Source organism: Choloepus didactylus, chromosome Y (assembly GCF_015220235.1).
Source record: "Choloepus didactylus isolate mChoDid1 chromosome Y, mChoDid1.pri, whole genome shotgun sequence".
NCBI lineage: Eukaryota > Metazoa > Chordata > Mammalia > Pilosa > Megalonychidae > Choloepus > Choloepus didactylus.
Genome location: NC_051335.1, coordinates 12,950,928 through 12,978,570, shown reverse-complemented (window position 1 = coordinate 12,978,570; position 27,643 = coordinate 12,950,928). Strand labels below are relative to the sequence as shown.

At 41.1% G+C, this 27,643-nt stretch overlaps 1 protein-coding gene across 4 annotated transcripts in view; it reads left to right on the top strand.

Annotated features, from left to right (window-relative positions):
- Positions 1-5,644: 5,644 nt before the first annotated feature.
- The window catches only part of GPM6B (glycoprotein M6B), a 44,944-nt gene continuing 22,945 nt past the window's right edge, over positions 5,645-27,643 (top strand). The window contains exons 1-2 of one of the 4 annotated variants that reach the window (XM_037822794.1): positions 5,645-6,072; positions 21,074-21,193. In XM_037822794.1, coding sequence (XP_037678722.1) covers positions 6,012-6,072; positions 21,074-21,193 — 181 coding nt within the window. In that variant the 5' untranslated portion in view covers positions 5,645-6,011. The remainder of the gene's footprint in view (positions 6,073-21,073; positions 21,194-27,643) is intronic. The other 3 variants (XM_037822793.1, XM_037822796.1, XM_037822795.1) reach the window with 3 other exon arrangements.

The following is a 27,643-nucleotide window of genomic DNA, read 5'->3' as shown; positions in this document are numbered from 1 at the left end:
AACAACCCCAGAAAACTGGAAGAAGGGGACATTTGACAAAATCTTCATTGATAGTTATGTGAGTATAGTAAGAATATACAAGTTGTTTATCCTGCAAGCAGATGAATTCCCTTGCAGCAGTTGGCTGAACACTTGTAGTCATATAGCACAGAAGAGTAACTCAGTGCTTGGGTTACTGTAGGTGCTTAATGCATCTTTGCTGAATGAATGAATAAATGAATGAATGAACGAACAAATGAACCTGTCAGTGAAGTGATGATGGCCATTGTGGTCCTTCCTAGGATTCTCTCTCCTTGTATTGTCCTGTTCAGCACTTCTATGATGATTTAGATCATGAACATACATACAGCAGGTTTATTACTCTTGGGGACAAAGCAAACCAGGGAAGATAATTCACATAATAGATCATAGAAAAATTCAAATTTATCTTGACAGGTTGGAAAGGGACCAGATGTTCAGGCACAGGTATGGAGCTCAGCACTTAAGTTTCAATTTCAGTAGAGCCACCGGAACCTCTTGTTTTGATAGTGATAATTGTGGGAGTCTGGCTTCTGCCCCCACCATTCAAACAAACTTCTTGTCACAGAGAGTCCACTGGCTACTTGGTGGTAAAAGCCACTTTCTGCTGGTGGGTCCCCATTCTGTTGGCTCCTTCTCTGGTATTTGACACTATCTGATGCTGTTAACTTTATGCCCTTCCCATAACCTTTTCCTAATTCCATAGTCTCACTTTGTCCCTGTTTCCCTGCTTTTCTGACTTGTCCTTCTCCTCCTTAGTCTCTTTTACCCTCCCCTTAAAGTTTGTCCCTCACATTTTAATGTCAGTGTCCCCAAAGTTCTAATCTGTCTGCTTGTATTCTTCTCTCCTTGATCATTTGTTCACTATTGTTTCATTTAAAATATATTTAAATATATTAAAATATATATTTAAATATATTAAAATATATTGTTTCATTTAAAATATATTCATTGAGGACCTGAAATGTTCCAGGAGGGAGCTGGAAATCATATAGCAGTGAACAAAACTGACAAAATTTTTGCCCTTAAGGAGCTTGTATTCTAAAAGGGAAAACAGACAGTGAACAAGTGAGTGAATTCATAGATCAATGTTGCGTAATGGTTAAACCTATGGTGGAAAATAAACCAAGGTGAGGGCATCGAGCGATTTAGGGCTGCTGTTTTAGACAGGAGTGTTCAGGGAGAGTCCGCCAAGAAGCTGGCAGTGGGGCGGCAGAGCTGTACTTCTTAGACTCCCAAGGCCACCCCCGGGCTGATGACTGCCAGATCGCTGTCTGCAGCCCAACCTCTTTCCTTTGGCGCCATATTCCAGAATTCCTCCTGGACAGCCCCCCAAGGGTGTCCTAACCACACCTTCAACCACACATGCTCATCTTCCCCACCAAACTTCCTCCTCTTCCACAGCATGACTACTCACCCAAGCTAGATACACCAGGCTCCCCTTTGAGGAACCAATACCCACGCACACACGTATCCCATCAGACATCATCTGGGTCCCCACTTCCTCTCCGTGCCACAGTTCAAGCCCTCGCTGTCTTTTTTATTCATTGTTGTTACAATTTTTATCATCATTTAGGCCCAACTGAAATATCACCTCTATTAAGCCTTTTCAAATCCCAGTTCATCTACTCTACTCTTCTGTATGCTCCTGTGGTATTTTTTTCTTCAAATTTTTCATTTTGAAATAATTTCAAACTTACAGGCCAGTTGCAAAAATAATACAAAACCCATACAGAGAGCTCCAATAAAAGCCTCCCTCCCAGATACCCAGATCAACCAATTTTAACATTTGCCACATTTGCTACATCATTCTATGTCTCAATCTATTTTCTGAACACTTGAGTGTAAGTTGTACATGCCATGCTCCTTGAACACCTACTACTTCCATATACATTTCCTAAGAACAAGAATATTCTCTTATGGAACCACTTTATCTATAGTTACCAAGTTCAAGAACTTTAACATTGCTATAAAGCTTATGGTATAGATTCCAATTTTAGAAAATATATCCCAATAATGTCCCCTTGAGTCTTTTCTCCTCCATTATTAGATCCTGCCCAGGATTATGTACTGCATTTAATTGTCGTTGTCTCTTTGGTTGCTCTTGTTTTGTGTGTAAACTGTGGAAATATATGTATAACACAAACTTTCCCATCTCAATACTCCCAAGCACACCAGTCAGTGGGATTAACCACATTCATGATGCTGTAGCACCCTCACCACCCTCCATTACCAGAACTTTCTCATCACCCCAAAAAGAAACCCTACACTCATTGTGCGTTAACTCCCCATTCCCCCTGCACCTGGTGACTTGTACTCACCATCTCCATGAGTTTTTCTATTCTAGCTTTTCACATAAGTGGAATCCTCGCCACCTCTTGTGTGTACTATTTCAGAAGACTCCTAATTCATTTTCCATCCTCTGGTCTCGTCCTACCCCACTATGTCTTACACAAAATACCAACAGAATAACCTTTGCAAAGCACAGATCAGATCTGCTTTAAAGACTCCTGTCTCCACCACTACCTCTAGGATAAACATGTTGCAGTTCAATCTACCTGGTCCCCCACCTCCTTGATCAGCCACCCCCCATCATTCCCCTCCCACCCACCAGCCCCTCCACCCTAGGCTTGGGACCCTCCATCAGAAAAGCCAGTCCCCAGACACTGTGACAACACCCCCCTTTTCCTTTCCTATGCTTCTCAGTTTTTTTTCTGGAACATTCTTCCCTACCTTTCGCTTCCTAGCAAGGTTCTAACCATCCCACAGTAGCCAACTCAACTCTGCGAAGCTTTCTCCAAATTCCCTTTTGCCTCTGTCTTCTCTCGCACGATCCCTTAATGCTCATAGCAGTAAGGATCACCCTGGGTGGGCTTTTCTGTGTCCCGTTAGCCTGCAAGCTCCCTGTCACCAGGTATGTCACTTGTGCATCTGTGCTTCTCGTAGATGTTAGCACTTAGGAGGTGACTCTGTAGGCATTCGCTGAGCTAAGCTGACTTTATCAGACTTGCGAATATAGAAGTTCCCCTCTGTGACGCTACTGTTTTCCTTGGTCAATATCAGCAATTTTATATGGGTCCACCCAAGACATTGATTTTGTGTCAGTCTTTATTATTCCTGTTTTGGCTCTTCAGAAGTGTTCCTACTCTCAGCCAACTGTCTTAAAGCAGGGGGCTGCAATAATTATTTTTCAGCTCTAGAAGACATTTCCAATTCTACTCATTCTACGTATCCCAATTTTTCTGGCCCAAAATGAGTGCAGACCTCAGAAATATTACAAACATGTGTTCCGTTTTCTTTCTTGCTGTTGACAGATTTTCTATTAATTTTTTCCAATTGGAGTGGTTTATCATAAGTATCGATTATGGTAACTTCTAGAGTTGTCATACTTTTATCTGCCTAATGAAAAGAAAATGATGAAGTGGTGAATAAGGCAAAAGTGATGAGTGTTAATTTACTTGTAGATTTTTAGGCTAAAAGTGGATAAAGGCTTTTAACTGGAGGATTTGTGAATATCTTGTCCAATGGCTTTTTTTAATCATCGTTCTTTATTGTAGAATATAACATATATACATAGAAGTGGTAATTTCCCAAGTGCAAGTAAAGAACAAATTTCAAAGAATATTATAGGTTACAGCTCCACAGTTTCAGTTGCTTCCTTAGTGTGAAATATGACATGCATACAGAAAAGGTAATATCTTTCAAAGTATGCTTTAATGTCCAATGGCTTTTATTTTCATGACTATAATACAGAGCTAGACTTGTTCTTAAATTTAGAATGTCTTCTGTATTCTGCTGCTTCACTTTTATCACTACTTAAAAGTAAAGTAATTAAGTAATAGCCCCCAAATTTAATTATTCTGTTCTGCTGGTTCTGTAATTGAATGACTTTGCTAGTTGCTTTTTTTAAAAAAAAAAAACTAATAACATAGCTAATCACCAGTGTCCCCTTTGGCACGGAATTGAATTTTGTTTTGGTTTTAATTCTCCTTTGATCTGTTGAAGGGGAACAAGCCTGCCACAAAACAACAATTGCCATCTTTCTGCCTGGATGGACCTAAGTAGTCTTTGAAAAAATGTTTAAGACCATCCCATTAGGCTGTATTGTTGGGCTTTCCAGCTAGGTAGTTACTTCACAAACTAAACTCTTCCATGCTTGGCAGTTTTCGGCTTGTCGTGGCTCTCGATCCCTTCACAGTGAGACAGTAATCTTTACGTGGCCATGATTTAAGGGAACAGTTCACTGTGGGCCTGGTCTCCTGGGACCACAATTAAAGTAAAAGACCAGATGGAAAATTGAAAGAAAATATTGAAACGGGCCAAACTGGTTTTCAAAATCTCTTCTGGTTTAACGGGGCCACGGGTATTGAATGTAGAAAGCTTTGGGGATTATCTACAACTAATGCGTTAAAAGATCAGGTTGTTAGAGGATTTTGATTCTGGATCTTATTCGCTTTTATTTTTTAAGTGTTGAGTAACAAACCCTTAAAACTTGGGAGAATTTTTTTAGGAGTGGGTAATTTCCAACTTGTCTTGATATCTGCTTCCAAGATGGGTGTTAGGCACAAGCAATGAGCGACCTCCATTCTCAGTCAGTGCATCCTTCACCCTGCAGTTTTCCGTGCTCATTGCTACATTTGAACATTAATACAAATTTGTTCTGTTAATGTAGGGATGTTGAAGGGAAGTGAGTCAGCCAAATGCTTAAAAAATGGTGCAGAAATTAGTGAAGCTTAGAAACCTAGGGCTTACAACCAGGATGAAGGTACATATGCTCGGAAGGCTTGTGAACCTTTGTCCCCTTGTATCTCGGTGTGCAAGGCGGCTTGTGAAACCAGCCATCAGAACCATCATTGGTTCAGTAGCTTTTATGCTGAATATTTAGAATACTCTTGAAAACACCCTTTTGACTTTGAGTGAGGGGTTCTAACGAATAAAACGCTGTGTGAAAAATAACCACACCCAACCAGAAAAACCCTCTTTTGCTTTTCATTCCAGGAAGCCACCAAAACGTCAGCTTGATGTACCTGTAGCATATTATGCTTCTTTTTAAATAAGGAGAGGCACCTTGTTCTGAATTGCGCTTGAGCTAAAGTTCCTCTTACTATAACATCTGCTAGCTATAGATTAGGAAATGGATTCTAATAACAAATTGCTGCATTGCTGTTGTTTGAACCCATGTTTGGGTTTTTCTTCCCTTTCAAGTATTTTCTCTCCTCTCATATATATATACATGTGTGTGTGTGTGTGTGTATACTTAAGATCAATTGATCTATCCATCTGAAAGAGAGACTGAGATTGATCATGTGCAGTACAAATATTATGGAAAGCAAATATAATAGAGACCATGGGCAAGTCCTTTGAATATATTTTGCCAGGTTAGGGGACAAGTGAAATAAATCAAAGGGCGCCACACTGCAAAGGGGTCCCATAGGAAAGAGAGAGTTGTGCTCATTGGAGGACTTGCATTCAACCGAGAGACGACACGCATTGTGGCTGAGCAGCTGGGTCACATGGTGGGAGGGGACTCTTTTCTTTCTCCTGCACATTCCCTCCTCTGATGTCACAAATCTCCTCTTTCCTGGGAGAGCTCATTAGCATTCATTGGGTGCAGTCAGCCAGCCAGGAGCGAGGAGGGAGCGCTTGTGGGAAAGGCGGGGAGAGGCCGGCCCCGCGGGGAAGTGGGTTCTGCCCCCCTCGGAGCTGCACTGAGACTGGAGGCACAATCGGGCGCAGAAAGGCTGTTCTATAACTGGGATCTGTGGTGAGCCTGCTCCTTGGCAGCTGTCTTTGTGGACCAGTGGGCAAAGGGAAATTGACGCTGACAAGACTTTTGCTTCTTGGAGGGACTGTAATCTACTGTAGTGAAGAACAGACCCTCTCAGTGACACGGGTGTAAATAAGAGACGGAGGGGAGCCCAAAAGAAAAGGAAGAGGAGGGGGGAAAAAGTGTGTGTTCGGGGCAGTGGGGAAGAGCATTTTTGGTGGATGGTATGAAGCCAGCCATGGAAACTGCCGCGGAAGAAAATACAGAACAAAGCCAAGAGAGAAAAGGTACCCAGTGCTTTCTGACAATAGCCTGTTTAAAGCTTTTCACTGGGGGTGCTTGGAAAGGTTTAGCCGGGTTTTGTTGCTTTGAAAATGGCTCTGAAACAAGCCCTATAGCAGGGTCTGGCTTTCAGGATTGTTTTTCTCCCATAGGCTGATGTTGAATTAATAGAGCAGCCTCTCTGATCCATTCCCGTTTCAAATCTTTCTATACTAAGCATGGCATTTTGGAGAAGGAGCTCTGTAGTTTGTTACCTTGGGCAGATGGATCGGGCGAACTGTCTCTTTTTGTTGATGTAATGAGTCAAGTCTTAGGTCCTATGTTCTGCATGTTACTAGGGCTTGGAAGCCCGAGACATATTCCAGGGACTTGGAATGTGCGGTTTTCTGCTAATGCTGGAGAGGTTCCTCCTGAAGGGCACGCAGATTAAATGTGCTTTGCTACTGCTCACGTTGGAGTGATTTGAGCATTCGCTGATTTTCTTATCCTAACGTGATTGCCATTTCAGTGTAGCAATTCCTGACTGCCTAACGTGATTGCCATTTCAGTGTAGCAATTCCTGACTGCTGAGACACGGAGTAACTATTTAGTTGGAACTTGCAAGAGGGGATGTCAGCTCTGTCCGCCAGTGCTGATGGAAAAGGGCAGGGGTGGGGTGGGGAGGGGGGGGCATCCTCTGCTATTGACGACTTGGAGATTTGGGGGAGGAATATTGATAAAGGTCCTGAAAAGTAATCTTAGAACGTGTTTTGTGGGAAGCAAATGGCAGAGAAGAGAAGCTAAAATTAATCTCTTTTCCTAGGTAATGGACTGATTGCAAGTTCGAGACCCTGTAGCATCAGCTCAGCCCCTGCTAGTTTAATGGCATTTAGCTGCGTTGTAATTTCTCTCCCTCAGCCAAAGGGACAGACTGGCATAAGCACACAAATCAGATCCTGTGACCGTGAGGGCTCTAATATAAAGAGCCATCGTGCTAAAGGTTATTTCTCCCTGCCCTGGGGTACACTGACAGTCACTAAACAATAGTAATTCTTTAGGATAGAGACACCACTCTGTTTTACTTATGAATATGTAGGTTGAACCATATGAAATTGCTGATAGACAATGATTTTTAACCTACAAAAACGGCAGTCGCATGTAGTCCAATTTACCAGCATGCTGGTGTAGAGATCCTGTTTTTATAGGGAATTTCTTCTTTACACAGTACTTTAAGAACGTTTTATCTTAGAAGCAATTTCATTTTTAAATCGGGAGTGTAGTTCAATCCTAGCATTAAACCTACCTGCCCCCCCCCCAAAAAAAAACACAACCCAGGCCTTTCTCATATGTGTGTGTATATGTTATTTTTTAATCTGCATAAGTGACGAAATAGCAACAACAGCAGCCCTTAGGAATGTTCACCAAGCTGAGCAACTAAGATAAAAGTTTAAAGATTCATTTCCGTCATGATTAGAGGCTAAGTTGATTGCATGCTTGGGGGATATAATAATGTACTCGCGTTGTTTTGAGGAAGTCTCTCACGGCTTACGGCAATTTTTTTCCTGAGAGAGATGATTGTGTTTTGCACATAGCTTTAATTTTTTATTAATATGGTGTTCACCAATGGCAGAGAAAACTGTTTTGATCACCACAAAAACATGCCTTTAGTTTTTCTCTCCAGAAGCAAGCAGGGATTATAAGACCTATCGAAAGTCCTGGCTATGTGTAGCCCATCATAATTTAGTTTTATGGACTGTTATTGTTTTATGGCAATTACATGTTATTTAATAACGAATCTGCAGACTACCATCACATCCCTGACCACCTGTATAGGAAAACTTGTTAGCTGTGGTTTTATAGACAAAATTAGAAGCTAAAGATAATTCCCTGCAGTGCTTTAAAAATTACCCAAGTTGATAAACACTAGCTATTTTTTAAATAAGTCAAAAATACCAAGTCACCAAAAGATATCATCACATGTACACTACACTCTTGAATAAGAATATGGGCCAGATAATTTCTTTTTACTAATCTGTAGCCACAGGGGCTGTGATTGCTTTGTTACCCACCATAAATGTTGATCTGGACAGGGCCATCTTCTAATCTTCACTTAGATGAACAAGCTCATGTGCCAGTGGCACAGTCAAAACTTACACAAGTATCTTCTTTGTAGTTGCCCAATTTACTCATCCTGTGTTGTTAAAGGCACATACATATGCGTAAAACTATAGCCGCAGATGTTTGTGCATGCTTGCCATTCCAGTATCCCTTTTTTTTTTATTTTTAAACCAGCTTTATTAAGATATAATTCACATACCCTACAATTCCCCCATTTAAAGTGAGTTGTAATTCAGTACCTTTTTAGTATATTCACAGAGTTGTGCAAGCACTACCACAATCTAATTGTAAAACATTTTTGTGCCCCTCAAAAGAAATCCCTTACCCGTTGGCATCACTCTCCACTTCCCCCGCCCCCAACATTCCCCAGCCCCAAGTAACCACTAATTTATTTTCTCAGACCACCAAATTTAACATAGGTAAATTGATCATAAATCCTCAAAATGTACTCCTGATGTCTGGACCGTGATGTAAAATTTGATAGGTAACTGTCGTGCTTTACCAGTTCGTACTGTAGAAACGTAAATGCAGGGCCTCAAGCCGCAGCTCTGCGGACTGTTTGATCCGGTACTTACAAGAATTAGATGCACATTTAACAGGAGAGGCTTGTTTGGTCTTACCTGTCACTACTTACTTTTCATTATTGCTGTTGATGTGCCCTTTAGCAGTTTATACTTTGTTAGTACAGGGTAACTGAAAAACTCACAACCTCTATTAACAATTGTGAAAAGTTCCTGGTAACAATCTGGAGGGGTGTTTGCCCCCTGGAGAATATCACGAATTAAGAATTATGTGAGTAGGTCATTCAGCAGCTTTCGCGTGCCTTTTCTTTTTTTTTTTTTTTTATCTTCATTTTATTGAGATATATTCATATACCATGCAGTCATACAAAACAAATCGTACTTTCGATTGTTCACAGTACCATTAAATAGTTGTACATTCATCACCCAAATCAATCCCTGACACCTTCATTAGCACACACACAAGAATAGCAAGAATAATAATTAGAGTGAAAAAGAGCAATTGAAGTAAAAAAGAACACTGGGTACCTTTGTCTGTTTGTTTCCTTCCCCTATTTTTCTACTCATCCATCCATAAACTAGACAAAGTGGAGTGTGGTCCTTATGGCTTTCCCAATCCCATTGACACCCCTAATAAGCCACATTTTTATACAACTGTCTTCGAGATTCATGGGTTCTGGGTTGTAGTTTGATAGTTTCAGGTATCCACCACCAGCTACCCCAATTCTTTAGAATCTAAAAAGGGTTGTCTAAAGTGTGCGTAAGAGTGCCCACCAGAGTGACCTCTCGGCTCCTTTTGGAATCTCTCTGCCACTGAAGCTTATTTCATTTCCTTTCACATCCTCCTTTTGGTCAAGAAGATGTTCTCCGTCCCACGATGCCAGGTCTACATTCCTCCCCGAGACTCATATTCCACGTTGCCAGGGAGATTCACTCCCCTGGGTGTCTGATCCCACGTAGGGGGGAGGGCAGTGATTTCACCTTTCAAGTTGGCTTAGCTAGAGAGACAGGGCCACATCTGAGCAACAAAGAGGCATTCGGGAGGAGGCTCTTAGGCACAACCATAGGGAGGCCTGGCCTCTCCTTTGCAGCAACCGTCTTCCCAAGGGTAAAATCTGTGGTAGAGGGCCCAACCCATCAAACCACCAGTCCCCTATGTCTGTGGTCATGTTAGCAACCATGGAGGTGGCATAGGCGAATACCCCTGCATTCTCCACAGGGTCCTCAAGGGGGCACTACATCTTTTTTTTTTTTCCTTGTTTTTTTTTTTTTTTAACTTTCCCTTCTTTTTTAAATCAACTGTATGAAAAAAAAAGTTAAAAAGAAAACAAACATACAATAAAAGAACATTTCAAAGAGACCATAACAAGGGAGTAAGAAAAAGACAACTAACCTAAGTTAACTGCTTAACTTCCAACATGTTCCTACTTTACCCCAAGAAATTTACCTAATATAGCAACATTTCTGTGAACTTGCTCCTACTATATCCATCATAAATTAACAGACCATAGTCATTTCTGGGCATCCCCAGAACGTTAAATAGCTTATCTGTTCTTCTTGGATTATTGTTCCCCCTTCCTTAATTGCTCTCTATTACTAGTTCCCCTACATTCTACATTATAAGCCATTTGTTTTACATTTTTCAAAGTTCACATTAGTGGTAGCATATAATATTTCTCTTTTTGTGCCTGGCTTATTTCGCTTAGCATTATGTCCTCAAGGTTCATCCATGTTGTCATATGTTTCACGAGATCGTTCCTTCTTACTGCCGCGTAGTATTCCATCGTGTGTATATACCACATTTTATTTATCCACTCATCTGTTGAAGGACATTTGGGTTGTTTCCATCTTTTGGCAATTGTGAATAATGCTGCTATGAACATTGGCGTGCAGATATCTGTTCGTGTCACTGCTTTCCGATCTTCCGGGTATATACCGAGAAGTGCAATCGCTGGATCGAATGGTAACTCTATATCTAGTTTTCTAAGGAGCTGCCAGACTGACTTCCAGAGTGGCTGAACCATTATACAGTCCCACCAACAGTGAATAAGAGTCCCAATTTCTCCACATCCCCTCCAGCATTTGTAGTTTCCTGTTTGTTTAATGGCAGCCATTCTAACCGGTGTTAGATGGTATCTCATTGTGGTCTTAATCTGCATCTCTCTAATAGCTAGTGAAGCTGAACATTTTTTCATGTGTTTCTTGGCCATTTGTGTTTCCTCTTCAGAGAACTGTCTTTTCATATCTTTTGCCCATTTTATAATTGGGCCGACTGTACTGTTGTCATTGAGTTCTAGGATTTCTTTATATATGCAAGATATCAGTCTTTTGTCAGATACATGGTTTCCAAAAATTTTTTCCCATTGAGTTGGCTGCCTCTTTACCTTTTTGAGAAATTCCTTTGAGGTGCAGAAACTTCTAAGCTTGAGGAGTTCCCATTTATCTATTTTCTCTTTTGTTGCTTGTGCTTTGGGTGTAAAGTCTAGGAAGTGGCCTCCTAATACAAGGTCTTGAAGATGTTTTCCTACATTATCTTCTAGGAGTTTTATGGTACTTTCTTTTATATTGAGATCTTTGGTCCATTTGGAGTTAATTTTTGTGTAGGGGGTGAGGTAGGGGTCCTCTTTCATTCTTTTGGATATGGATATCCAACTCTCCCAGCCCCATTTGTTGAAAAGACCATTATGACTCAGTTCAGTGACTTTGGGGGCCTTATCAAAGATCACTCGGCCATAGATCTGAGGGTCTATCTCCGAATTCTCAATTCGATTCCATTGATCTATGTGTCTATCTTTGTGGCAGTACCATGCTGTTTTGGCAACTGTGGCTTTATAATAAACTTCAAAGTCAGGGAGTGTAAGTCCTCCCACTTGGTTTTTCTTTTTTAGAGTGTCTTTAGCAATTCGAGGCATCTTCCCTTTCCAAATAAATTTGATAACTAGCTTTTCCAAGTCTGCAAAGTAGGTTGTTGGAATTTTGATTGGGATTGCATTGAATCTGTAGATGAGTTTGGGTAGAATTGACATCTTAATGACATTTAGCCTTCCTATCCATGAACATGGAATATTTTTCCATCTTTTAAGGTCCCCTTCTATTTCTTTTAGTAGAGTTATGTAGTTTTCTTTGTATAGGTCTTTTACATCTTTGGTTAAGTTTATTCCTAGGTACTTGATTTTTTTAGTTGCTATTGAAAATGGTACCTTTTTCTTGAGAGTCTCTTCAGTTTGTTCATTTCTAGCATATAGAAACATTACTGACTTATGTGCATTAACCTTCTATCCCGCTACTTTGCTAAATTTGTTGATTAGCTCTAGTAGCTGTATCGTCCATTTCTCAGGGTTTTCTAGATATAAGATCATATCATCTGCAAGCAATGACAGTTTTATTCTTCTTTTCCAATTTCGATGCCTTTTATTTCTTTGTCTTGCCAGATTGCCCTGGCTAGCACTTCCAGCACAATGTTGAATAACAGTGGTGACAGCGGGCATCCTTGTCTTGTTCCTGATCTTAGAGGGAAGGCTTTCAGTCTCTCACCATTGAGTACTATGCTGTCTGTGGGTTTTTCATATATGCTCTTTATCATGTTGAGGAAGTTTCCTTCAATTCCTACCTTTTGAATTGTTTTTATCAAAAAGGGATGTTGGATTTTGTCAAATGCTTTTTCAGCATCTATTGAGATGATCAATTGATTTTTCCCTTTTGACTTGTTAATGTGTTGTAATACATTGATTGATTTTCTTATGCTGAACCATCCTTGCATGCCTGGAATAAACCCCACTTGGTCATGGTGTATGATTTTTTTAATGTGTCTTTGGATTTGATTTGCAAGTATTTTGTTGAGGATTTTTGCATCTATATTCATTAGGGAGATTGGCCGGTAGTTTTCCTTTTTTGTAGCATCTTTGCCTGGTTTTGGTATTAGATTGATGTTAGCTTCATAAAATGAGTTAGGTAGTGTTCCATTTTCTTCAATGTTTTGAAAGAGTTTGAGTAAGATTTGTGTCAGTTCTTTCTGGAAAGTTTGGTAGAATTCCCCTGTGAAGCCATCTGGCCCTGGGCATTTATTTGTGGGAAGATTTTTGATGACTGATTGGATCTCTTTGCTTCTGATGGGTTGGTTGAGGTCTTCTATTTCTTCTCTGGTCAGTCTAGGTTGTTCATATGTTTCCAGGAAATTGTCCATTTCCTCTACATTATCCAGTTTGTTGCCATACAGTTGTTCATAGTATCCTCTTATAATTTTTTTAATTTCTTCAGGATCTGCAGTTATGTCACCTTTTTCATTCATTATTTTGTTTATATGGGTCTTCTCTCTTTTTGATTTTGTCAGTCTAGCTAGGGGCTTGTCAATCTTGTTGATCTTCTCAAAGAACCAACTTTTGGTGATATTTAACCTCTCTTTTGTTTTTTTGTTCTCTATGTCATTTATTTCTGCTTTAATCCTTGTTATTTCTTTTCTTCTACTTGGTTTAGGATTGGTTTGCTGTTCATTTTCTAGCTTCTTCAGTTGATCCATTAGTTCTTTGATTTTGGCTCTTTCTTCCTTTTAATATATGCATTTAATTCTATAAATTTCCCCCTCATCACTGCTTTTGCTGCATCCCATAGGTTTTGGTATGTTGTGTTCTCATTTTCATTCGTCTCTATATATTTAGCAGTTTCTCTTGCTATTTCTTCTTTAACCCACTGATTGTTTAGGAGTGCGTTGTTTATCCTCCAGGTATTTGTGAATTTTCTAAGTCTCTGATGGTTATTGACTTCTAATTGTATTCCATTGTGGTCACAGAATGTGCTTTGAATAATTTCAATCTTTTTAAATTTATTGAGGCTTGTTTTATGTCCCAGAATATGATCTGTTCTGGAGAAAGTTCCGGGAGCACTAGAAAAGTATGTGTGTCCTGGTGATTTGGGATGTAATGTTCTGTTTATGTCTGTTAAATCTAATTCATTTATCAGATTGTTTAGGTTTTCAATTTCCTTATTGGTCTTCTGTCTGGTTGATCTATCTATAGGAGAGAGTGATGTGTTGAAGTCTCCCACAATTACTGTGGAAACATCAATTGCTTCCTTTAGTTTTGCCAGTGTTTCTCTCATGTATTTTGTGGCACCTTGGTTGGGTGCATAGACATTTACGATTGTTATTTCTTCTTGCTGAATTGCCCTTTTTATTAGTATGTAGTGGCCTTCTTTGTCCCTCAAAACATCCCTGCATTTGAAGTCTATTTTATCTGAGATTAATATTGCTACACCTGCTTTCTTTTGGCTGTAGCTTGCATGAAATATTTTTTTCCCTCCTTTCACTTTCAGTTTCTTTGTGTCCCTGTGTCTAAGATGAGTCTCTTGTATGCAACATATTGATGGTTCATTTTTTTTGATACATTCTGCAAATCTATATCTTCTAATTGGGGAGTTTAATCCATTTACATTCAACGTTATAACCGTGAAGGCATTTCTTGAATCAGCCATGTTATCCTTTGGTTTATGTTTGTCATATTTTTCCCCTCTGTCTATTAATATCCTTTATTGTACCCATACCGAATCTCTTTAGTACTGAACCTTTCTCCAAGTCTCTCTGTCCTGTCTTTGTTTCTCTGTCTGTAGGGCTCCCTTGAGTATCTCCAGTAGGGCAGGTCTCTTGTTAGCAAATTCTCTCAGCATTTCTTTGTCTGTGAAAAATTTAAGCTCTCCCTCAAATTTGAAGGAGAGCTTTGCTGGATAAAGTATTCTTGGCTGGAAATTTTTCTCACTCAGAATTTTAAATATATCGTGCCACTGCCTTCTCGCCTCCATGGTGGCTGCTGAGTAGTCACTACTTAGTCTTATGCTGTTTCCTTTGTATGTGGTGAATTGCTTTTCTCTTGCTGCTTTCAGAACTTGCTCCTTCTCTTCTGTGTTTGATAGTGTGAACAGTATATGTCTTGGAGTGGGTTTATTTGGAATTATTCTATTTGGAGTTCGCTGAGCATTTATGATTTGTGTATTTATGTTGTTTAGAAGATTTGGGAAGTTTTCCCCAACAATTTCTTTGAATACTCTTCCTAGACCTTTACCCTTTTCTTCCCCTTCTGGGACACCAATGAGTCTTATATTTGGACGTTTCATATTATCTATCATATCCCTGAGGTCCATTTTGATTTTTTCAATTTTTTTCCCCATTCTTTCTTTTATGCTTTCATTTTCCATTCTGTCATCTTCCAGGTCACTGATTCGTTGTTCAACTTCCTCTAGTCTTGTACTATGAGTGTCCAGAATCTTTTTAATTTGGTCAACAGTTTCTTTAATTTCCATAAGATCATCCATTTTTTTATTTAGTCTTGCAATGTCTTCTTTATGTTCTTCTAGGGTCTTCTTGATTTCCTTTATCTCCCGTACTATGGTCTCATTGTTCATCTTTAGTTCTTTGAGTAGCTGCTCTAGGTGCTGTGTCTCTTCTGATCTTTTGATTTGGGTGCTTGGGCTTGGGTTATCCATATGGTCTGGTTTTTTCATATGCTTTATAATTTTCTGTTGTTTCTGGCCTCGTGGCATTTGCTGAACTTGATAGGGTTCTTTTAGGATTTGTAGACCAATTGAAGTTCTTATCTCTAATTTATCAGATCTACAGCTTCGTGGAGTACACTTTCTCTAACTAACCAGCAGGTGGCGTCCACGAGCCACCTTTTCTCCACAAGCCAGTTCTCCCCTGCTTAGCCTTTTTGGTGAGTGGGGGAGTGAGCCTTGTGGGGTCCAATTGGTGTACCAAGCTTGCGTGTGTAGTTGGTGTTGCCTGCCCTGTATATGGGGCGTGTTTCTGGGCAGTCAGGGAGGGGGGTGGCTCTAACAATCAAATCTCCCTGGTGATCCTAGAGTTTTAAAGGTGCTGCAATAGTCTAATCCTTCAGTTCAGTCCTGCCACAGTTTGTCTCTGCCACTGACCCACAAGTCCTTGGTATTGGCGTATGGCTCCTGAGACTTGCAAGTGGGCCCCTCTTCCAGGCCGTGCACCCCGAGTCCTCTGTTGAGGGATGACTGTGCTATGTCACAGGTGAGTGCCGTCCCCCCAGGGCAGTTCTGGGCTGCTGGGCTGTGTAGGGAGGCTCCCAGTCTGCTGAAATGATGGCTGAATGGGGCTTTGTTAATTCACACTGCTCTACCTTCCCAACTCTGGGACAATCAGCTGAGGTTGCAGGGAAGGCTAATGTCCACGCCCAGTTTTGTGGTGTGTGCCTGTTATTTGAAGCACTTCGGTCACACTGGGTTGTCTGTGGCAGCTCTGGGCTATGGGGCTGGCGATGGGCAGGAGTGTTTCCTGTCCACCAGGATGATGGCTGTGAGCGGACACCCCCCTTTTCTTGGGAAGTTGTGGTGTTTAGTGAATTTTCTCAGCCACTGGATTATTGCGTTTTGTCTCAGAGCTCTCCTAGTTCTGCTCTTGACTTGACCTGCCCAAATAGCAAGTCTTTGAAGCTTTCTCTATTGGGCTTCTTAGAGTAATTGTTTTAGAAAAAGAAAAAAGGATTAAAAAAAAAAAAAAAGGGCCCTCCTCAGAGGTCTAATGGGTTATTGAAATGCTAAGAGACAAAGCAACCAGGGCCATTAAGGAAAGGTCCACAGGGCAGAGAGATCAGCTTTTCTTCGGGATTTGCATATGCACCTCAGGGCCCTTCCCCTTTCTATGTTCACCAGAACTCCAAAAATCCTCCCCTTTTATTTTGGAGTTTTTCGTGTTGTTTTTTTCCTATGCCTGTCTCCTCTCTGCTGGGCTGGCTGCTCTCAGATTCTCTGGTGTCTGGTCTCAGTCTATCTATGGTTGGAGTTTGAATCAGTAGAATGAATTTCCGATAAGGGCTGCCACTGCAGTTCTCCCTTCTCCTTCCCGGAGCTGACAGCCCCTTCCCCCCGGGACTGAGCCTGGCAGGGAGGGGCGCGGGTCCCCTGGCTGCAAAAACTTACAGATTTCGCTGATCTCAGCAGTTCCACGTTTTCATGAGTGTTGTATGAAGTATGCCCAAAGTCAGATTGCTCTGTGGTGTCCAGTCCACGCAGTTCCTGGCTTTCTACCTACTTTCCTGGAGGAGTAACTAAAACATACAGCTCTCCAGTCTGCCATCTTGCCCCGCCTCCCTCCAGTATCCCTTTTGATTTAAGTTTTTCAAATGTGTTTATTGCAGTGAACTTAACAGCTAAAATTTTGACATAATTACTTCCAGAATGTGCCGTATCATTCTTCAACTGGTGGATCTGTTTCGTTGTTTTTTGTTGCTTTTTCTTTTAAGCTCTCAGCAAGGGATTTTATTTACTAAATTTAATCTGATACATTTTATCACATCCCAGAATTTTTTATGCTCATATTTTTTCCCCTCTGTTCCTCCTTTCCCAGTCTCTCCTGATTGTTGGCACTAGGGGCAATGCCTGTCTTTTAATTTGGGGTGCTACTGCCCAACGGCTAGTACCCAAGAGCTTCTGAATGAATAGCTTGGGCTAGTTATTCCAGTGTTTATTAAGAAGGTAAATTAAACTTAGCTTTCTAAATCGACCTTAGCTTTTTAGTTGATATCCTTCCTGAGAGTTAGGACAGGACAACCCATCTTAGCTATTGTGATTTGCTAGTGCCTACAAACTGTTTCTTTAAGCTAAATCAGAATGACTTTCTTCTTATTTTAAACAAAAATTATTCCAAATCCGTAAGTGTTTCAGACCAGTTTCATAGGCTTTGTCACAGAACACTTCTGGATGATCAAAATTCACAAGAAGTATTTAGATATTCAGAAACTTTTTAAGAAAAGCAGTTTTTTTTAATGTAAGAAATGCCAAATAACTGCAAATGACAATTTTTAGATTGGAAGTATTAAATTAAATCAAATTGTGAGAACTGAGTAAGCAGACCTGCTGAAATGGAGTAAGTGGGGGAAATGAATAGGACAGAATCAAATGAAATAGATTGTGGGACCCAACCAAAGAGATGGAGACTTGGGTTTCCATTTATTTCCGTGGAGTATCACTTGATGTCAATTCATCTGTGGAAACAAATGCATCTGGAATTGTTGGGGGTACATAATCATGGAGTAGAAAAACAAGTGAATCATGAGAACAACTTTGTGTGCTCTATTATGTGGAAAAAAAACTCTATTTAAGATGAAAATTATTTTTATTATATATGGAAAATTGGAATCAATGGGAACAATTATAGTTAAGCTAGCAGAATCCCTATGAATCATTGCTAAAATAAATTCCAGAATTCCAGGCATCAAATTAAGATCCTAACCACATAGGAAGAAAAATGTGGTAAATTGGAAACAATATGTAATTTAAAATAAATTACAGGATATAGTAAAAATAAGAAGTGAATTCCAATTGTTGCCTTGTTTAAAAAAATCACACATCCATTTTAATCTTTTTAATCAAATAGATATGAATTTCCTATGCTTTTAAAAAATCATAGCAAAATGAGCACACTTTTGGCCCTCCTATTTTGTTTAGGAAGAAAAACACTTATCTGGAATACACGACTCATATGCTAAAAACCCACAGGGATGCATTTAAAATATTATACTATTTCTGATAATCTACAAGTGATTTGATTTTGAAATTTTTACTGACATTTTCTAACTTGACTATATGAATATGGTACAGAGAAAGTTTGAGGCATTTTTTCTCTTTAACAATCTGCCAAGGAGGACATCTGAAGAGTGTCTGGGGAGTAGGCTGTAGAGAAAAGTGTGTGGCCCACCAGATGGTGCTGGACATATGTGGTAGATGTGATACAGCTTTCTTTATTAATTTTTTAGAAAACTGAAATGTGGAAAAGATCTTAATGAGCCATTTGATGCATTTCCTACTTGTACATTATCAGTGCCATCAGCATGCTTTTCAAGATGCAGCCTTGCTATTTCATCAATTAACATTAGAAAAGGAATTCTGGCAATTTAGATTTGACTTCCTTGAAATTAAGATTATAATCTTAAATCCTATTTATCTGTTATTTGGATGTCCAGGAAACTTTAGGGGAAATAATCTTAATTAAATAACTTATAGTCCTGATGTGTCTGACATCCTTTGAACTAGCCATTGTCCCCATGAAAGAGACTTCTCCCCCCTACTGGGACCGGCGATGAATTGGGGTGATTCCAAAGGCACTCCCTTGCCTTGTTCTCCTTCGGAACAAATGTCCACACATGTGAGATGGTTGGCCAGGATTAGGGATGGCTATGGGGGGGAGGAAGAAAGGTGAAGTACACTGGCTTTTTAAGACATTGAGGCTACACTCCCAGCTTCACACTTGTGTTTGCTTTGTTTTTCATTCATTTCTTCATTCATTTAACAGTAAACTGCTTCGAAACATCATCCTTCCTCTTTTCTCTCAGCTCACGTTATAGGAGGAGAAGGGTGCTAACTCGTCTTAGGGACCATTAGACAGAGTACTCTCTTGGTTTTCATACATGACTTTGCTGATTGGTGGCAGATTAAAGAGTAGGCAAGAAGGCCACAAGGAGAATTTTGATCCTTAGCCAGCCCAATGATCGTTCTCTTAAGAGAGTATGTAGTAAGAGAAAATAATTTCCTATTTTATAGGCTTATTTTATCAGTTACATTAACTTCTTTTTATATGCAAACCTTACTATGCTATATTCTATAGTAGGGGTCAGTACACTTTTTCTGCAAAAGGCCAGAGACATTATGAGCCAGATCTGCTGTTGGACCAAGGAAACAGCCATACACTGTGTGTAAACCAATGGGCGTGGCTGTGTTCCAATAATACTTTATTTACAAAAAGGGGTGCTGTAGTCTCCTGACCTCTGCCATATTCTATAATGTGGTTATGGCTTTCCTTTAGTGTTTTAAATAATAGCTAAAAACAAGGGATGAAAAAGATCTGGCCCAGCAAATACGATCCTCCTAGGAAGCTTAGTCTTCATCGCTTTGTTGCTTCTGGTGATTAATTTCTTGGCCAGGTAGTCTTGGGCAAGTGACTTACCTTCTCCTTGCCCTCCATTTCCTCATTTCTGTAGATGATAGTAATAATCCTATTTCACAGGGTTGTTTTGACAAATGAGGTGATGAGCGCACTGTGATTAGCAGGATGACCAGCATGTTGGAAGCAGGCTTTTGAGCATAATTCTTGTTATCATTACCCACTGCAGAAATGACATCAGCAACAAAAATAGTTTCCTTGTGTTCTTCTGAGCTTATCCCAACATCTTTTTTTCCCCTTACCTTACCCTGGAGTCAAAAAGATTTTCTCTAAAATACCATCTAGAAGTTGGTCTCTACTACCCAATATGAGATTTCATGACAATTTTTAGAGATGGTGGAGAGCACAGTTGGGATTTCAAAAAGAATAGCCCTAGGCTGCTACAAGTGCACATGGTCAGCACGTGGGCTTGTTTGCTCTCTGACGTGGCTGTTTGCTTGATTCTCATCCTCAATGATCTGAGGCACCAAATGGAGCATTATGGCTGATCTTCTGATGGAATAATAACCCATGTTAGTAACAGAATCATCTCTTTTATTCCTAAACATTTGTGGCATCCAGAGGGACATACCCCACTTTGGGTTTTATGGGATTCTCAGACATAAACCGGTCATAGTGATCTTATGGTGTCTTAGGGACTTCAGGATTTAAATTCCAACAAACAGTTACCAGAAGCCTACTATTTGCTAGGAAAATTGGTAGGTATTTTCCTCCCCAAACCCCTAAGAAATAGAGTCAGGTTATCAGATAGAGCCTCACGTCCCCAGGAGCCCAGTTGCCACCATGTGTGTGAGTGAGCAGTGATTTGAGCCCAAGGCCAGCAGCCCTTTTGCAGGCTGGGAAATGATTGGAACAGGATTTAATCCAGAATATTCTAGACCCTGGAGTACTGAGTTTAAGATGAGGCTACAGTAGAATACCGCAGATGTCCATGGGCAGACAAACATTTCATTCAAGATTCAGCAGACCATGAGTTTATTTGCCCAATTTTCAGGACTGGAGTTGGGTGCCATTATGAAGCGTGAGTCTGCAGTCACCTTTGCTTGTGCAGCTGGCAATAATTATATCGCCCTGTTGAAATGAAAACAAAATAGAAGGAAAAATATAATTGTAAGATGCCGGATTTTCACCCAAGAATAGTGTCTGCCCACAACAAGCATCCTAAGGGGCAGAGGGGAGGGGAAAGATGGAGAAAATAAGGAACGAAAAGACAGTTTTGGTGATTTAAGGCACAAATTCAGAACTGGAGTGGGGAGGCTTGAGCACTCTCCGTTGAAACCACGCCGAGTTGATGAGTTGGTACTGAAGGTTGCGTTTCAGTAGCATATTTTTTAATTCTCCAATTTCCTTTATATGGTAAAAGAATAAATTAAAATGCTGATATAGAATCTTTCGTGGAGATAGAGACACTGACTCTTTGCCACCTGAAATTGGCAGTGAACAGCAGAGCTGAAATGGAAATTGGCAGGTACCACTGGATGTACCCAGGCCCAAAGAACCACCAGTACCATCCTGTGCCAACCCTGGGGGACAGGGCTAGCCCCTTGAGCAGTCCAGGTAAATACAGCCTTGGGATGAATTCTCACCGCAAGTCGACTGTTTTCTTTATTCTTTGTAATGGCTCTTTCAGTTGGGTGATATTCTGTGTTTTGCTTGCTGCATTAATTTGTTCATGTGGGTGTGGGTGGACTTGGCCCTTCACGACTTTTGTGATCATCTTTCTCTCTCCCTCCCCCTCCATTCCACCCCATCTTTCTCCTCTCCTCCCTCCTCCCTCTTTCCTTATGCTCAACTCTTCTCAAAGGGAGCAGTATCTAGTCACGTATGCCTTTGGGTTAACCATGACCTTTCCAGGATCGGAACCGGCGCGGTGGGGGTCGGGGGTCCACGGGTGCCCACCCACAGGGCCAAGAACTGAGCCACGGCACAAAGAAGCCTTTTCTCCAAGGGTTCCTTGGAGGTTCGTAAATGTCTTCCTGGCCCTGCTGCTGTTTTAACATCAGTTGTTGCCATTGAGAAGGAAAAATCAAAACCCAGGAAATTAGGATTAGATAACCGTGTACTCAGTCGCTGCCAGGCAGGTTCCTGAGGCCCAGTGTCTGGCTTCCCAGCTGTTCAGGGGCCCTGCTCTCTCTAGGTCTGGGGGAAGCTGCCTGGGCCAGTTTGGGAAGGCAGGATGGGGAGAACACTGCGCCATGGAGGCCTCTACCTCACCACGTTCCTAAAGTCTGAATTCTTAATACTTCTCTTGGTTAGCAAAGACTCAGTGAGTTTGCCAGGGTGGAACTGTGATGCAAGTCCCTGAAAATGTGGATAGAGAGGGATCATACGTGGATCAAATAAACACAAAACTTTTCTCCGTGGCTCCTAAAGGGTTTTCGCCACCTATTGAACAGTTAGTTCCTTGTAAATAGTGCATTGGGATAAGACTCGTGTGCATTTGGCCCTATAACCAAAGGCCAGATATGGGAAGTCCGAGCAGCAACCCTTTTCTGAAACCTGTGGGGCCAGATTAGCTTCAGAATTCTGCATTTGGGGGATTTTCAAAAGGTAATATGGTACGTGTGTTGTGCACCACACAATACCACCATCCAGATCTGGGGTGCTCCTGCAAAACTGACACGTTAATCTTTCTGGAGAGCCCAATCAGAGACCTGGACATGTAAACAGACTCTTTTCCATTCATATCAGGGTTAGGCACCGAGTAAGTTCAGGTCGGGACAGGTTTTGCTGCCCAGTGAATTAGGTAGAGAAATCCTTAGCTTTCACAGTATTCTTTTTGTTTTGTTTGATTGATTGATTGTTTGATTTCTGGAATGGTATGATGAGAGGTGTGGAACTACAGTGGTATTGGGTTGCTGGTGATATTGCAAGTGAGGATTCCAAGATCGAGCAGGGTTTTGGCTGAGGGGGAGACCATTTGTGTCCCAAGCCAGTGCCACAGACCTTAGGAGTGATGGAGGAGAGTCCAGCAAGGCCACAGACTGGGGGGACCTAACCCAGCCCTGTCATCCTCTTCCCAGTTGCCTGGAGATTCTGTTGGCTCCCAAATCAAGGCAGTTGCCATTCCGTACTTAGATTCCAAAGTAGATGGTGGGAGGTAAAACAAGGAATTCCACATGGCTTTGGAGTCTTTTTTTTTTTCTTTTTCTTTTTTTGGCTGAGTTTTTAGTCTCCTGTAGTGGGGGAAGAGGTTTTGATACAGGCTGACCAGGAAGTCTTTGCCAAAGGCAAACTCCTCCCCTAACAACTCAGTTGCAATGGTAGGGAGCGCCCACCAGGTCCCTTATCCCCTTGGCCAGGTCAAGGTGGTTCCAGTTTCCTTCATCTTGGGCTTTTCGTGATTTTCTTTTACACTCTAACTTCAAGTTGAGTTACAGTTTTAGAACTTGGATGGTTACTGTTCTGGTTTGCTAATGCTGCCACGATGCAAAACACCAAAAATGGATTGGCTTTTATAAAAGGGGGTTTATTTGGTTACACAGTTACAGTCTGAAGGCCATAAAGTGTCCAAGGTAACACATCAACAATTGGCTACCTTTGCTGGAGGATGGCCAGTGGTGTCCGGAAAACCTCTGTTAGCTGGGAAGGCACGTGGCTGGTGTCCACTCCAAAGTTCTGCTTTCAAAATGGCTTTCTCCCAGGACATTCCTCTCTAGGCTGGAGCTCCTCAAAAATGTCACTCTTAGTTGCTCTTGAGGCATTTGTCCTCTCTTAGCTTCTCTGGAGTAAAAGTCTGCTTTCAAAGGCCATCTCCAAAATGTCTCTGTAAGCTGAAGCTCCTCTCTCAGCTCCTGTGCATTCTTCAAAGTGTCTCTCTTGGCTGTGGCAAGCTCACTCCTTCTGCGTGAGCTTATATAGTGCTCTAGTAAACTAATAAAGGCCCAAGCTGAATGGGCAAGGCCACACCTCCATGGAAATTATCTAATCAGAGTTATCACCCACAGTTGGATGGGGCACATCTCCATGGAGACATTCAGTCAAAGAATTACAATCTGATCAACACTAATATGTCTGCCCCCACAAAATTGCATCAAAGATAATGGCATTTGGGGGGATATAATACATTCAAACTGGCAGTTACTCTTTCACCATGCTGCTTTTTTTCTTTCTTTCCAGCTCCTCTTTGAGAGTAATACATGCATAGGACCTTTGCAAATTCTATCTACTTATGTCAGGTAACACTTAACAACTTTGCTAGCCACTCAGTTTCCTAAAATGTTCTCCCTGAAACAGCATCCCGAATGCTTGCGCCTGCTGGGAAATCCCTGCTTACAGGCTCAGCCCTTCTTCAGAGGTGCCTTTGGCTCTTTCTGGAAGCACGTCCCCTCCAGTCTCTTTCAGGCCCCTCTCTGTGTGTTCCTGTAACAAAGCAAGTCCTGTTAAATGGATGCTGTTCAGTGTACTGCAGCAAGCTTTATTTTCTGTGATATATAAAATGCCATTTATATTTTATTAAATGTTGTCTTGGGGGCCATTTCTTCTAGTGATTTTTTAAAGTCCTGAATCAGAATCACCAAGGAGTCTGGTTAAAAATTAATTTTCCCTAGTGGCCATGCCCTATTCAGGATGACAAAGTGAGATACTTCAGGGCCCTGCCCCCCCCCCCATAGAAGCTTTGAACAACCAGCAAAAACTGGCAGAAACATCCTGCTCAAAGCTCCAGAGAAGAGTGAAAGGACTGCAGTGACAGGGCAAGTGCTGAATCAAGAAAAAGGCCACTTAGGCTGAGAGATTTCAAATGGAGTCGAGAGGTCACTCTGGTGGACATTCTTATGCACTATATAGATAACACCCCTTAGGTTTTAATGTACTGGAATAGTTGGAAGTAAATACCTGAAACTATCAAACTCCAACCCAGCAGTCTGGACTCCTGAAGATGATTGTATAATAATGTAGATTACAAGGGGTGACAGTGTGATTGTGAAGGCCTTGTGGATCGCACTCCCTTTGTCTAGTGTGTGGATGGATGGGTAGAAAAGTGGGGACAAAACCTAAATGAAAAATAGGGTGGTATGGGGGGGATGATTTGGATGTTCTTTTTTACTTTTATTTTTTATTCTTATTCTTTTTGATGTAAGGAAAATGTTCAAGGATGGATTGGGGTGATGAATGCATAATTATATGCTGGTGCTGTGAACAGTTGATTGTACACCATGGATGACTGTATGGTATGTGAGTATATCTCAATAAAACTGAATTTAATTAAAAATAAATATTTTTTTTAAAAAATAGGCCACTTAAAAGAGGTAAGAACTCAGGGTATCCTGGCCAGCTCCTTCCCTACCCTCCATTGACTCAGCGCAGAGCCAGCCTACACTCCCAGTGTGGATCCCTGGTCCATGTTCCAGCAGGAGCAGGGTAATCCTCATGCACATACTGGCAGCATGTATGTCTGGCCCAATCTGTCTGGTGTGGCCTGAGGAACTCACCATCTCAGAGATTATCCTGCATGTAGAAAGCAGCTCATGGAACTCGGCTACAGAACGCTGTGGGAGAGCAGTCAAGTCAGGACACCTAGGGCAAGGCATTGCTGGCCGTAGGACATATACAGCGATGCCTGGGACCATAAGCACAGTTTCCTACAGAGGAAGGGACATTTGTACCTGCATAAACAGAGGATTTCCTGGGACCATGTTTACCTGCCCAAGACAAGGTGAATGCACAGAAAGGATCAGGGAGGCCCGTAGTTTGGCCTGGAGCTACTCTCTAAACTCATTGTATGGCTAAGCCCTGAAGTAGAACATTCCCACAGGTCAGTCTGCAAAGACTGGAAAAGGTGTTTTCTTTTTTTCCTTTTTTTTTTTATTCATTATCTCTTGACAATCAAGGAAGCTGTGTCATAGCACTAGCTGGATACAAGCTTAAGGAACAGATACCTCAGAATCTAAATTCCAGCAATAACCCATTGAAATATCAGAATTTTCAGGTTTCAACAGAAGGTTACTAAACATACAAAGAAACAGGAAGCGGTGGCCCAGAAAGAAGATTAAAGCATTAGAAACTATCAATGAGGAGGACCAGACCTGGGACATTCCAGACAAAGACTTTAAAAACTTGGTCCTAAATATGCTAAAGGAAAACATGAACAAAGAACTAAAGGAAATCAGGAGAACGATAGATGAACAAAACAGAATGTTAATAGAGAGATGGAAATTATGGAAAGGAACCAAACAGAGCTGAGGACCACAGTAACAGAAATTAAAAATTCTCTGGAGTTCGGCAGTAGGTTGGAGCTGGAAGAAGAAAGAAACAGTTAACTTGATGAGACTGTTGAAATCATTCATTCTGAGGAACACAAAGATGACTGAAGAAAAATGAACAGAGCCTGAGAAACCTGTGGGACAATTGTGCTGATTTGAATCTGATATGGACCCCAGAAGAGCCATGATCTTTTAATCCAGTCTTGTTGGGTGGAACCTTTAGATTCAGTGTTTCCACAGAGATGTGACTAACCCAACTGTGGGTAAGACCTCTGATTAAATTACTTCCATGGAGATGTGACCTTATCCATTCTGGGTGGATCTTAATTGGATCACTGGAGTCCTTTGAGAGAGCTCATGGAAATAAGGAGCTCAGAGACACTGAGAGAGACATTTTGGAGAGAAGCTAAGAGATGTAATCCAGAGTTTGCCCCTGGAAGAAGCTAAGAGCTGACACAGACTGAGACACTTGGAGACACTTGGAGATGCAGACAGCAAGATATTTGGAGATGCAAAGCTAAGAGATGAAGCCTGGAGTTTGCCCTGGAGAAGCTAAGAGAGGACCTCCAGATGCCTGGATACACAGGAGCTGAGAGAGAGGAGCGAAGAGAGACAGAAACCCAGAGACATTTTGGAGAAAGCCATTTTGAAACCAGAACCTAGGAGCAAAGGACCAGCAGATGCCAGCCACATGCCTTCCCAGCTAACACAGGTGTTCCAGACACCACTGGCCTTTCTTCAGTGAAGGTACCCTTATGTTGATGCATTAGTTTGGATGCTTTTATGGCCTTGGAGCTGTAAATTTTTGCCCTAATTAATCCCTTTTATAAAAGCCAATCCATTTCTGGTATTTTGCGTAATGGCAGCCTTAGCAAACCAGAACAGACACCATCAAGCATACCAATATGTGCATTGTGGGAGTCCCAGGAGGAGAAAAAAGAAAGGGGCAGAGAGAATATTCAAAGAAATAATTGCTGAAAACTTCACAAATTGAACAAAAGGCATGAATACATACATTCAAAATGCTCAACAAACACCAAACAGGGTAAACCCAAATAGACCACACCACAACATACTGTAGAATGCCAAATATAGAAATCTGAAAGCCACAAGAGAGAAACAACATGCCACATACAAGGGAGCCGCAGTAAGATTAAGTGCCAGTTTCTCCTTGGAAATCATGGAGGCAAGAAACCAGTGGGAGTACACATTTAAAGTGCTGAAAGCAAAAAAAAATTGCCTTTTAAGAATTACATATCAGGCAAAACTCTCTCATATATGAGGGAAAGATTACAAAATTCCCAGATAAACAAAAGCTTGAGAGAGTTCGTCATCACTAGACTAGCCCTACAAAGTGATGCTAGATGGAATCCTGTAGGTGGAAATGAGAGGACAATAGGTCAAAACCACAAGAAGAAATAAAGATCTCCAATGAGGGTAATGATATGGGTAAATATAAATGCCAGTATGGTTGTATTTTTGGTTTGGAACTCCAGTTTTTACTTCCTACAGGAAGTATAAAATGTAATGAGAAATCAGTGTTTTTGGACTTAGAATGTTTAAGCATGTAATTTGTAACAAGCTACATAAAGATGGGAGATGGTGGGGTATAGGAACATAGTTTGTGTATACTATTGAAGTTAAGTTGGTATCAAAGCAAATGACATTCGTATAGATTTAGGATGTTTAAGCCCCTTGGTAGCTACAAAGAATATACTGGATGATATGCGAGCTCACAGAGACAAGTTTTAGAGTAAAACTTGTCAAGGGTAGGGGACAGGGGTAATGGGAAGTTAATGAATAC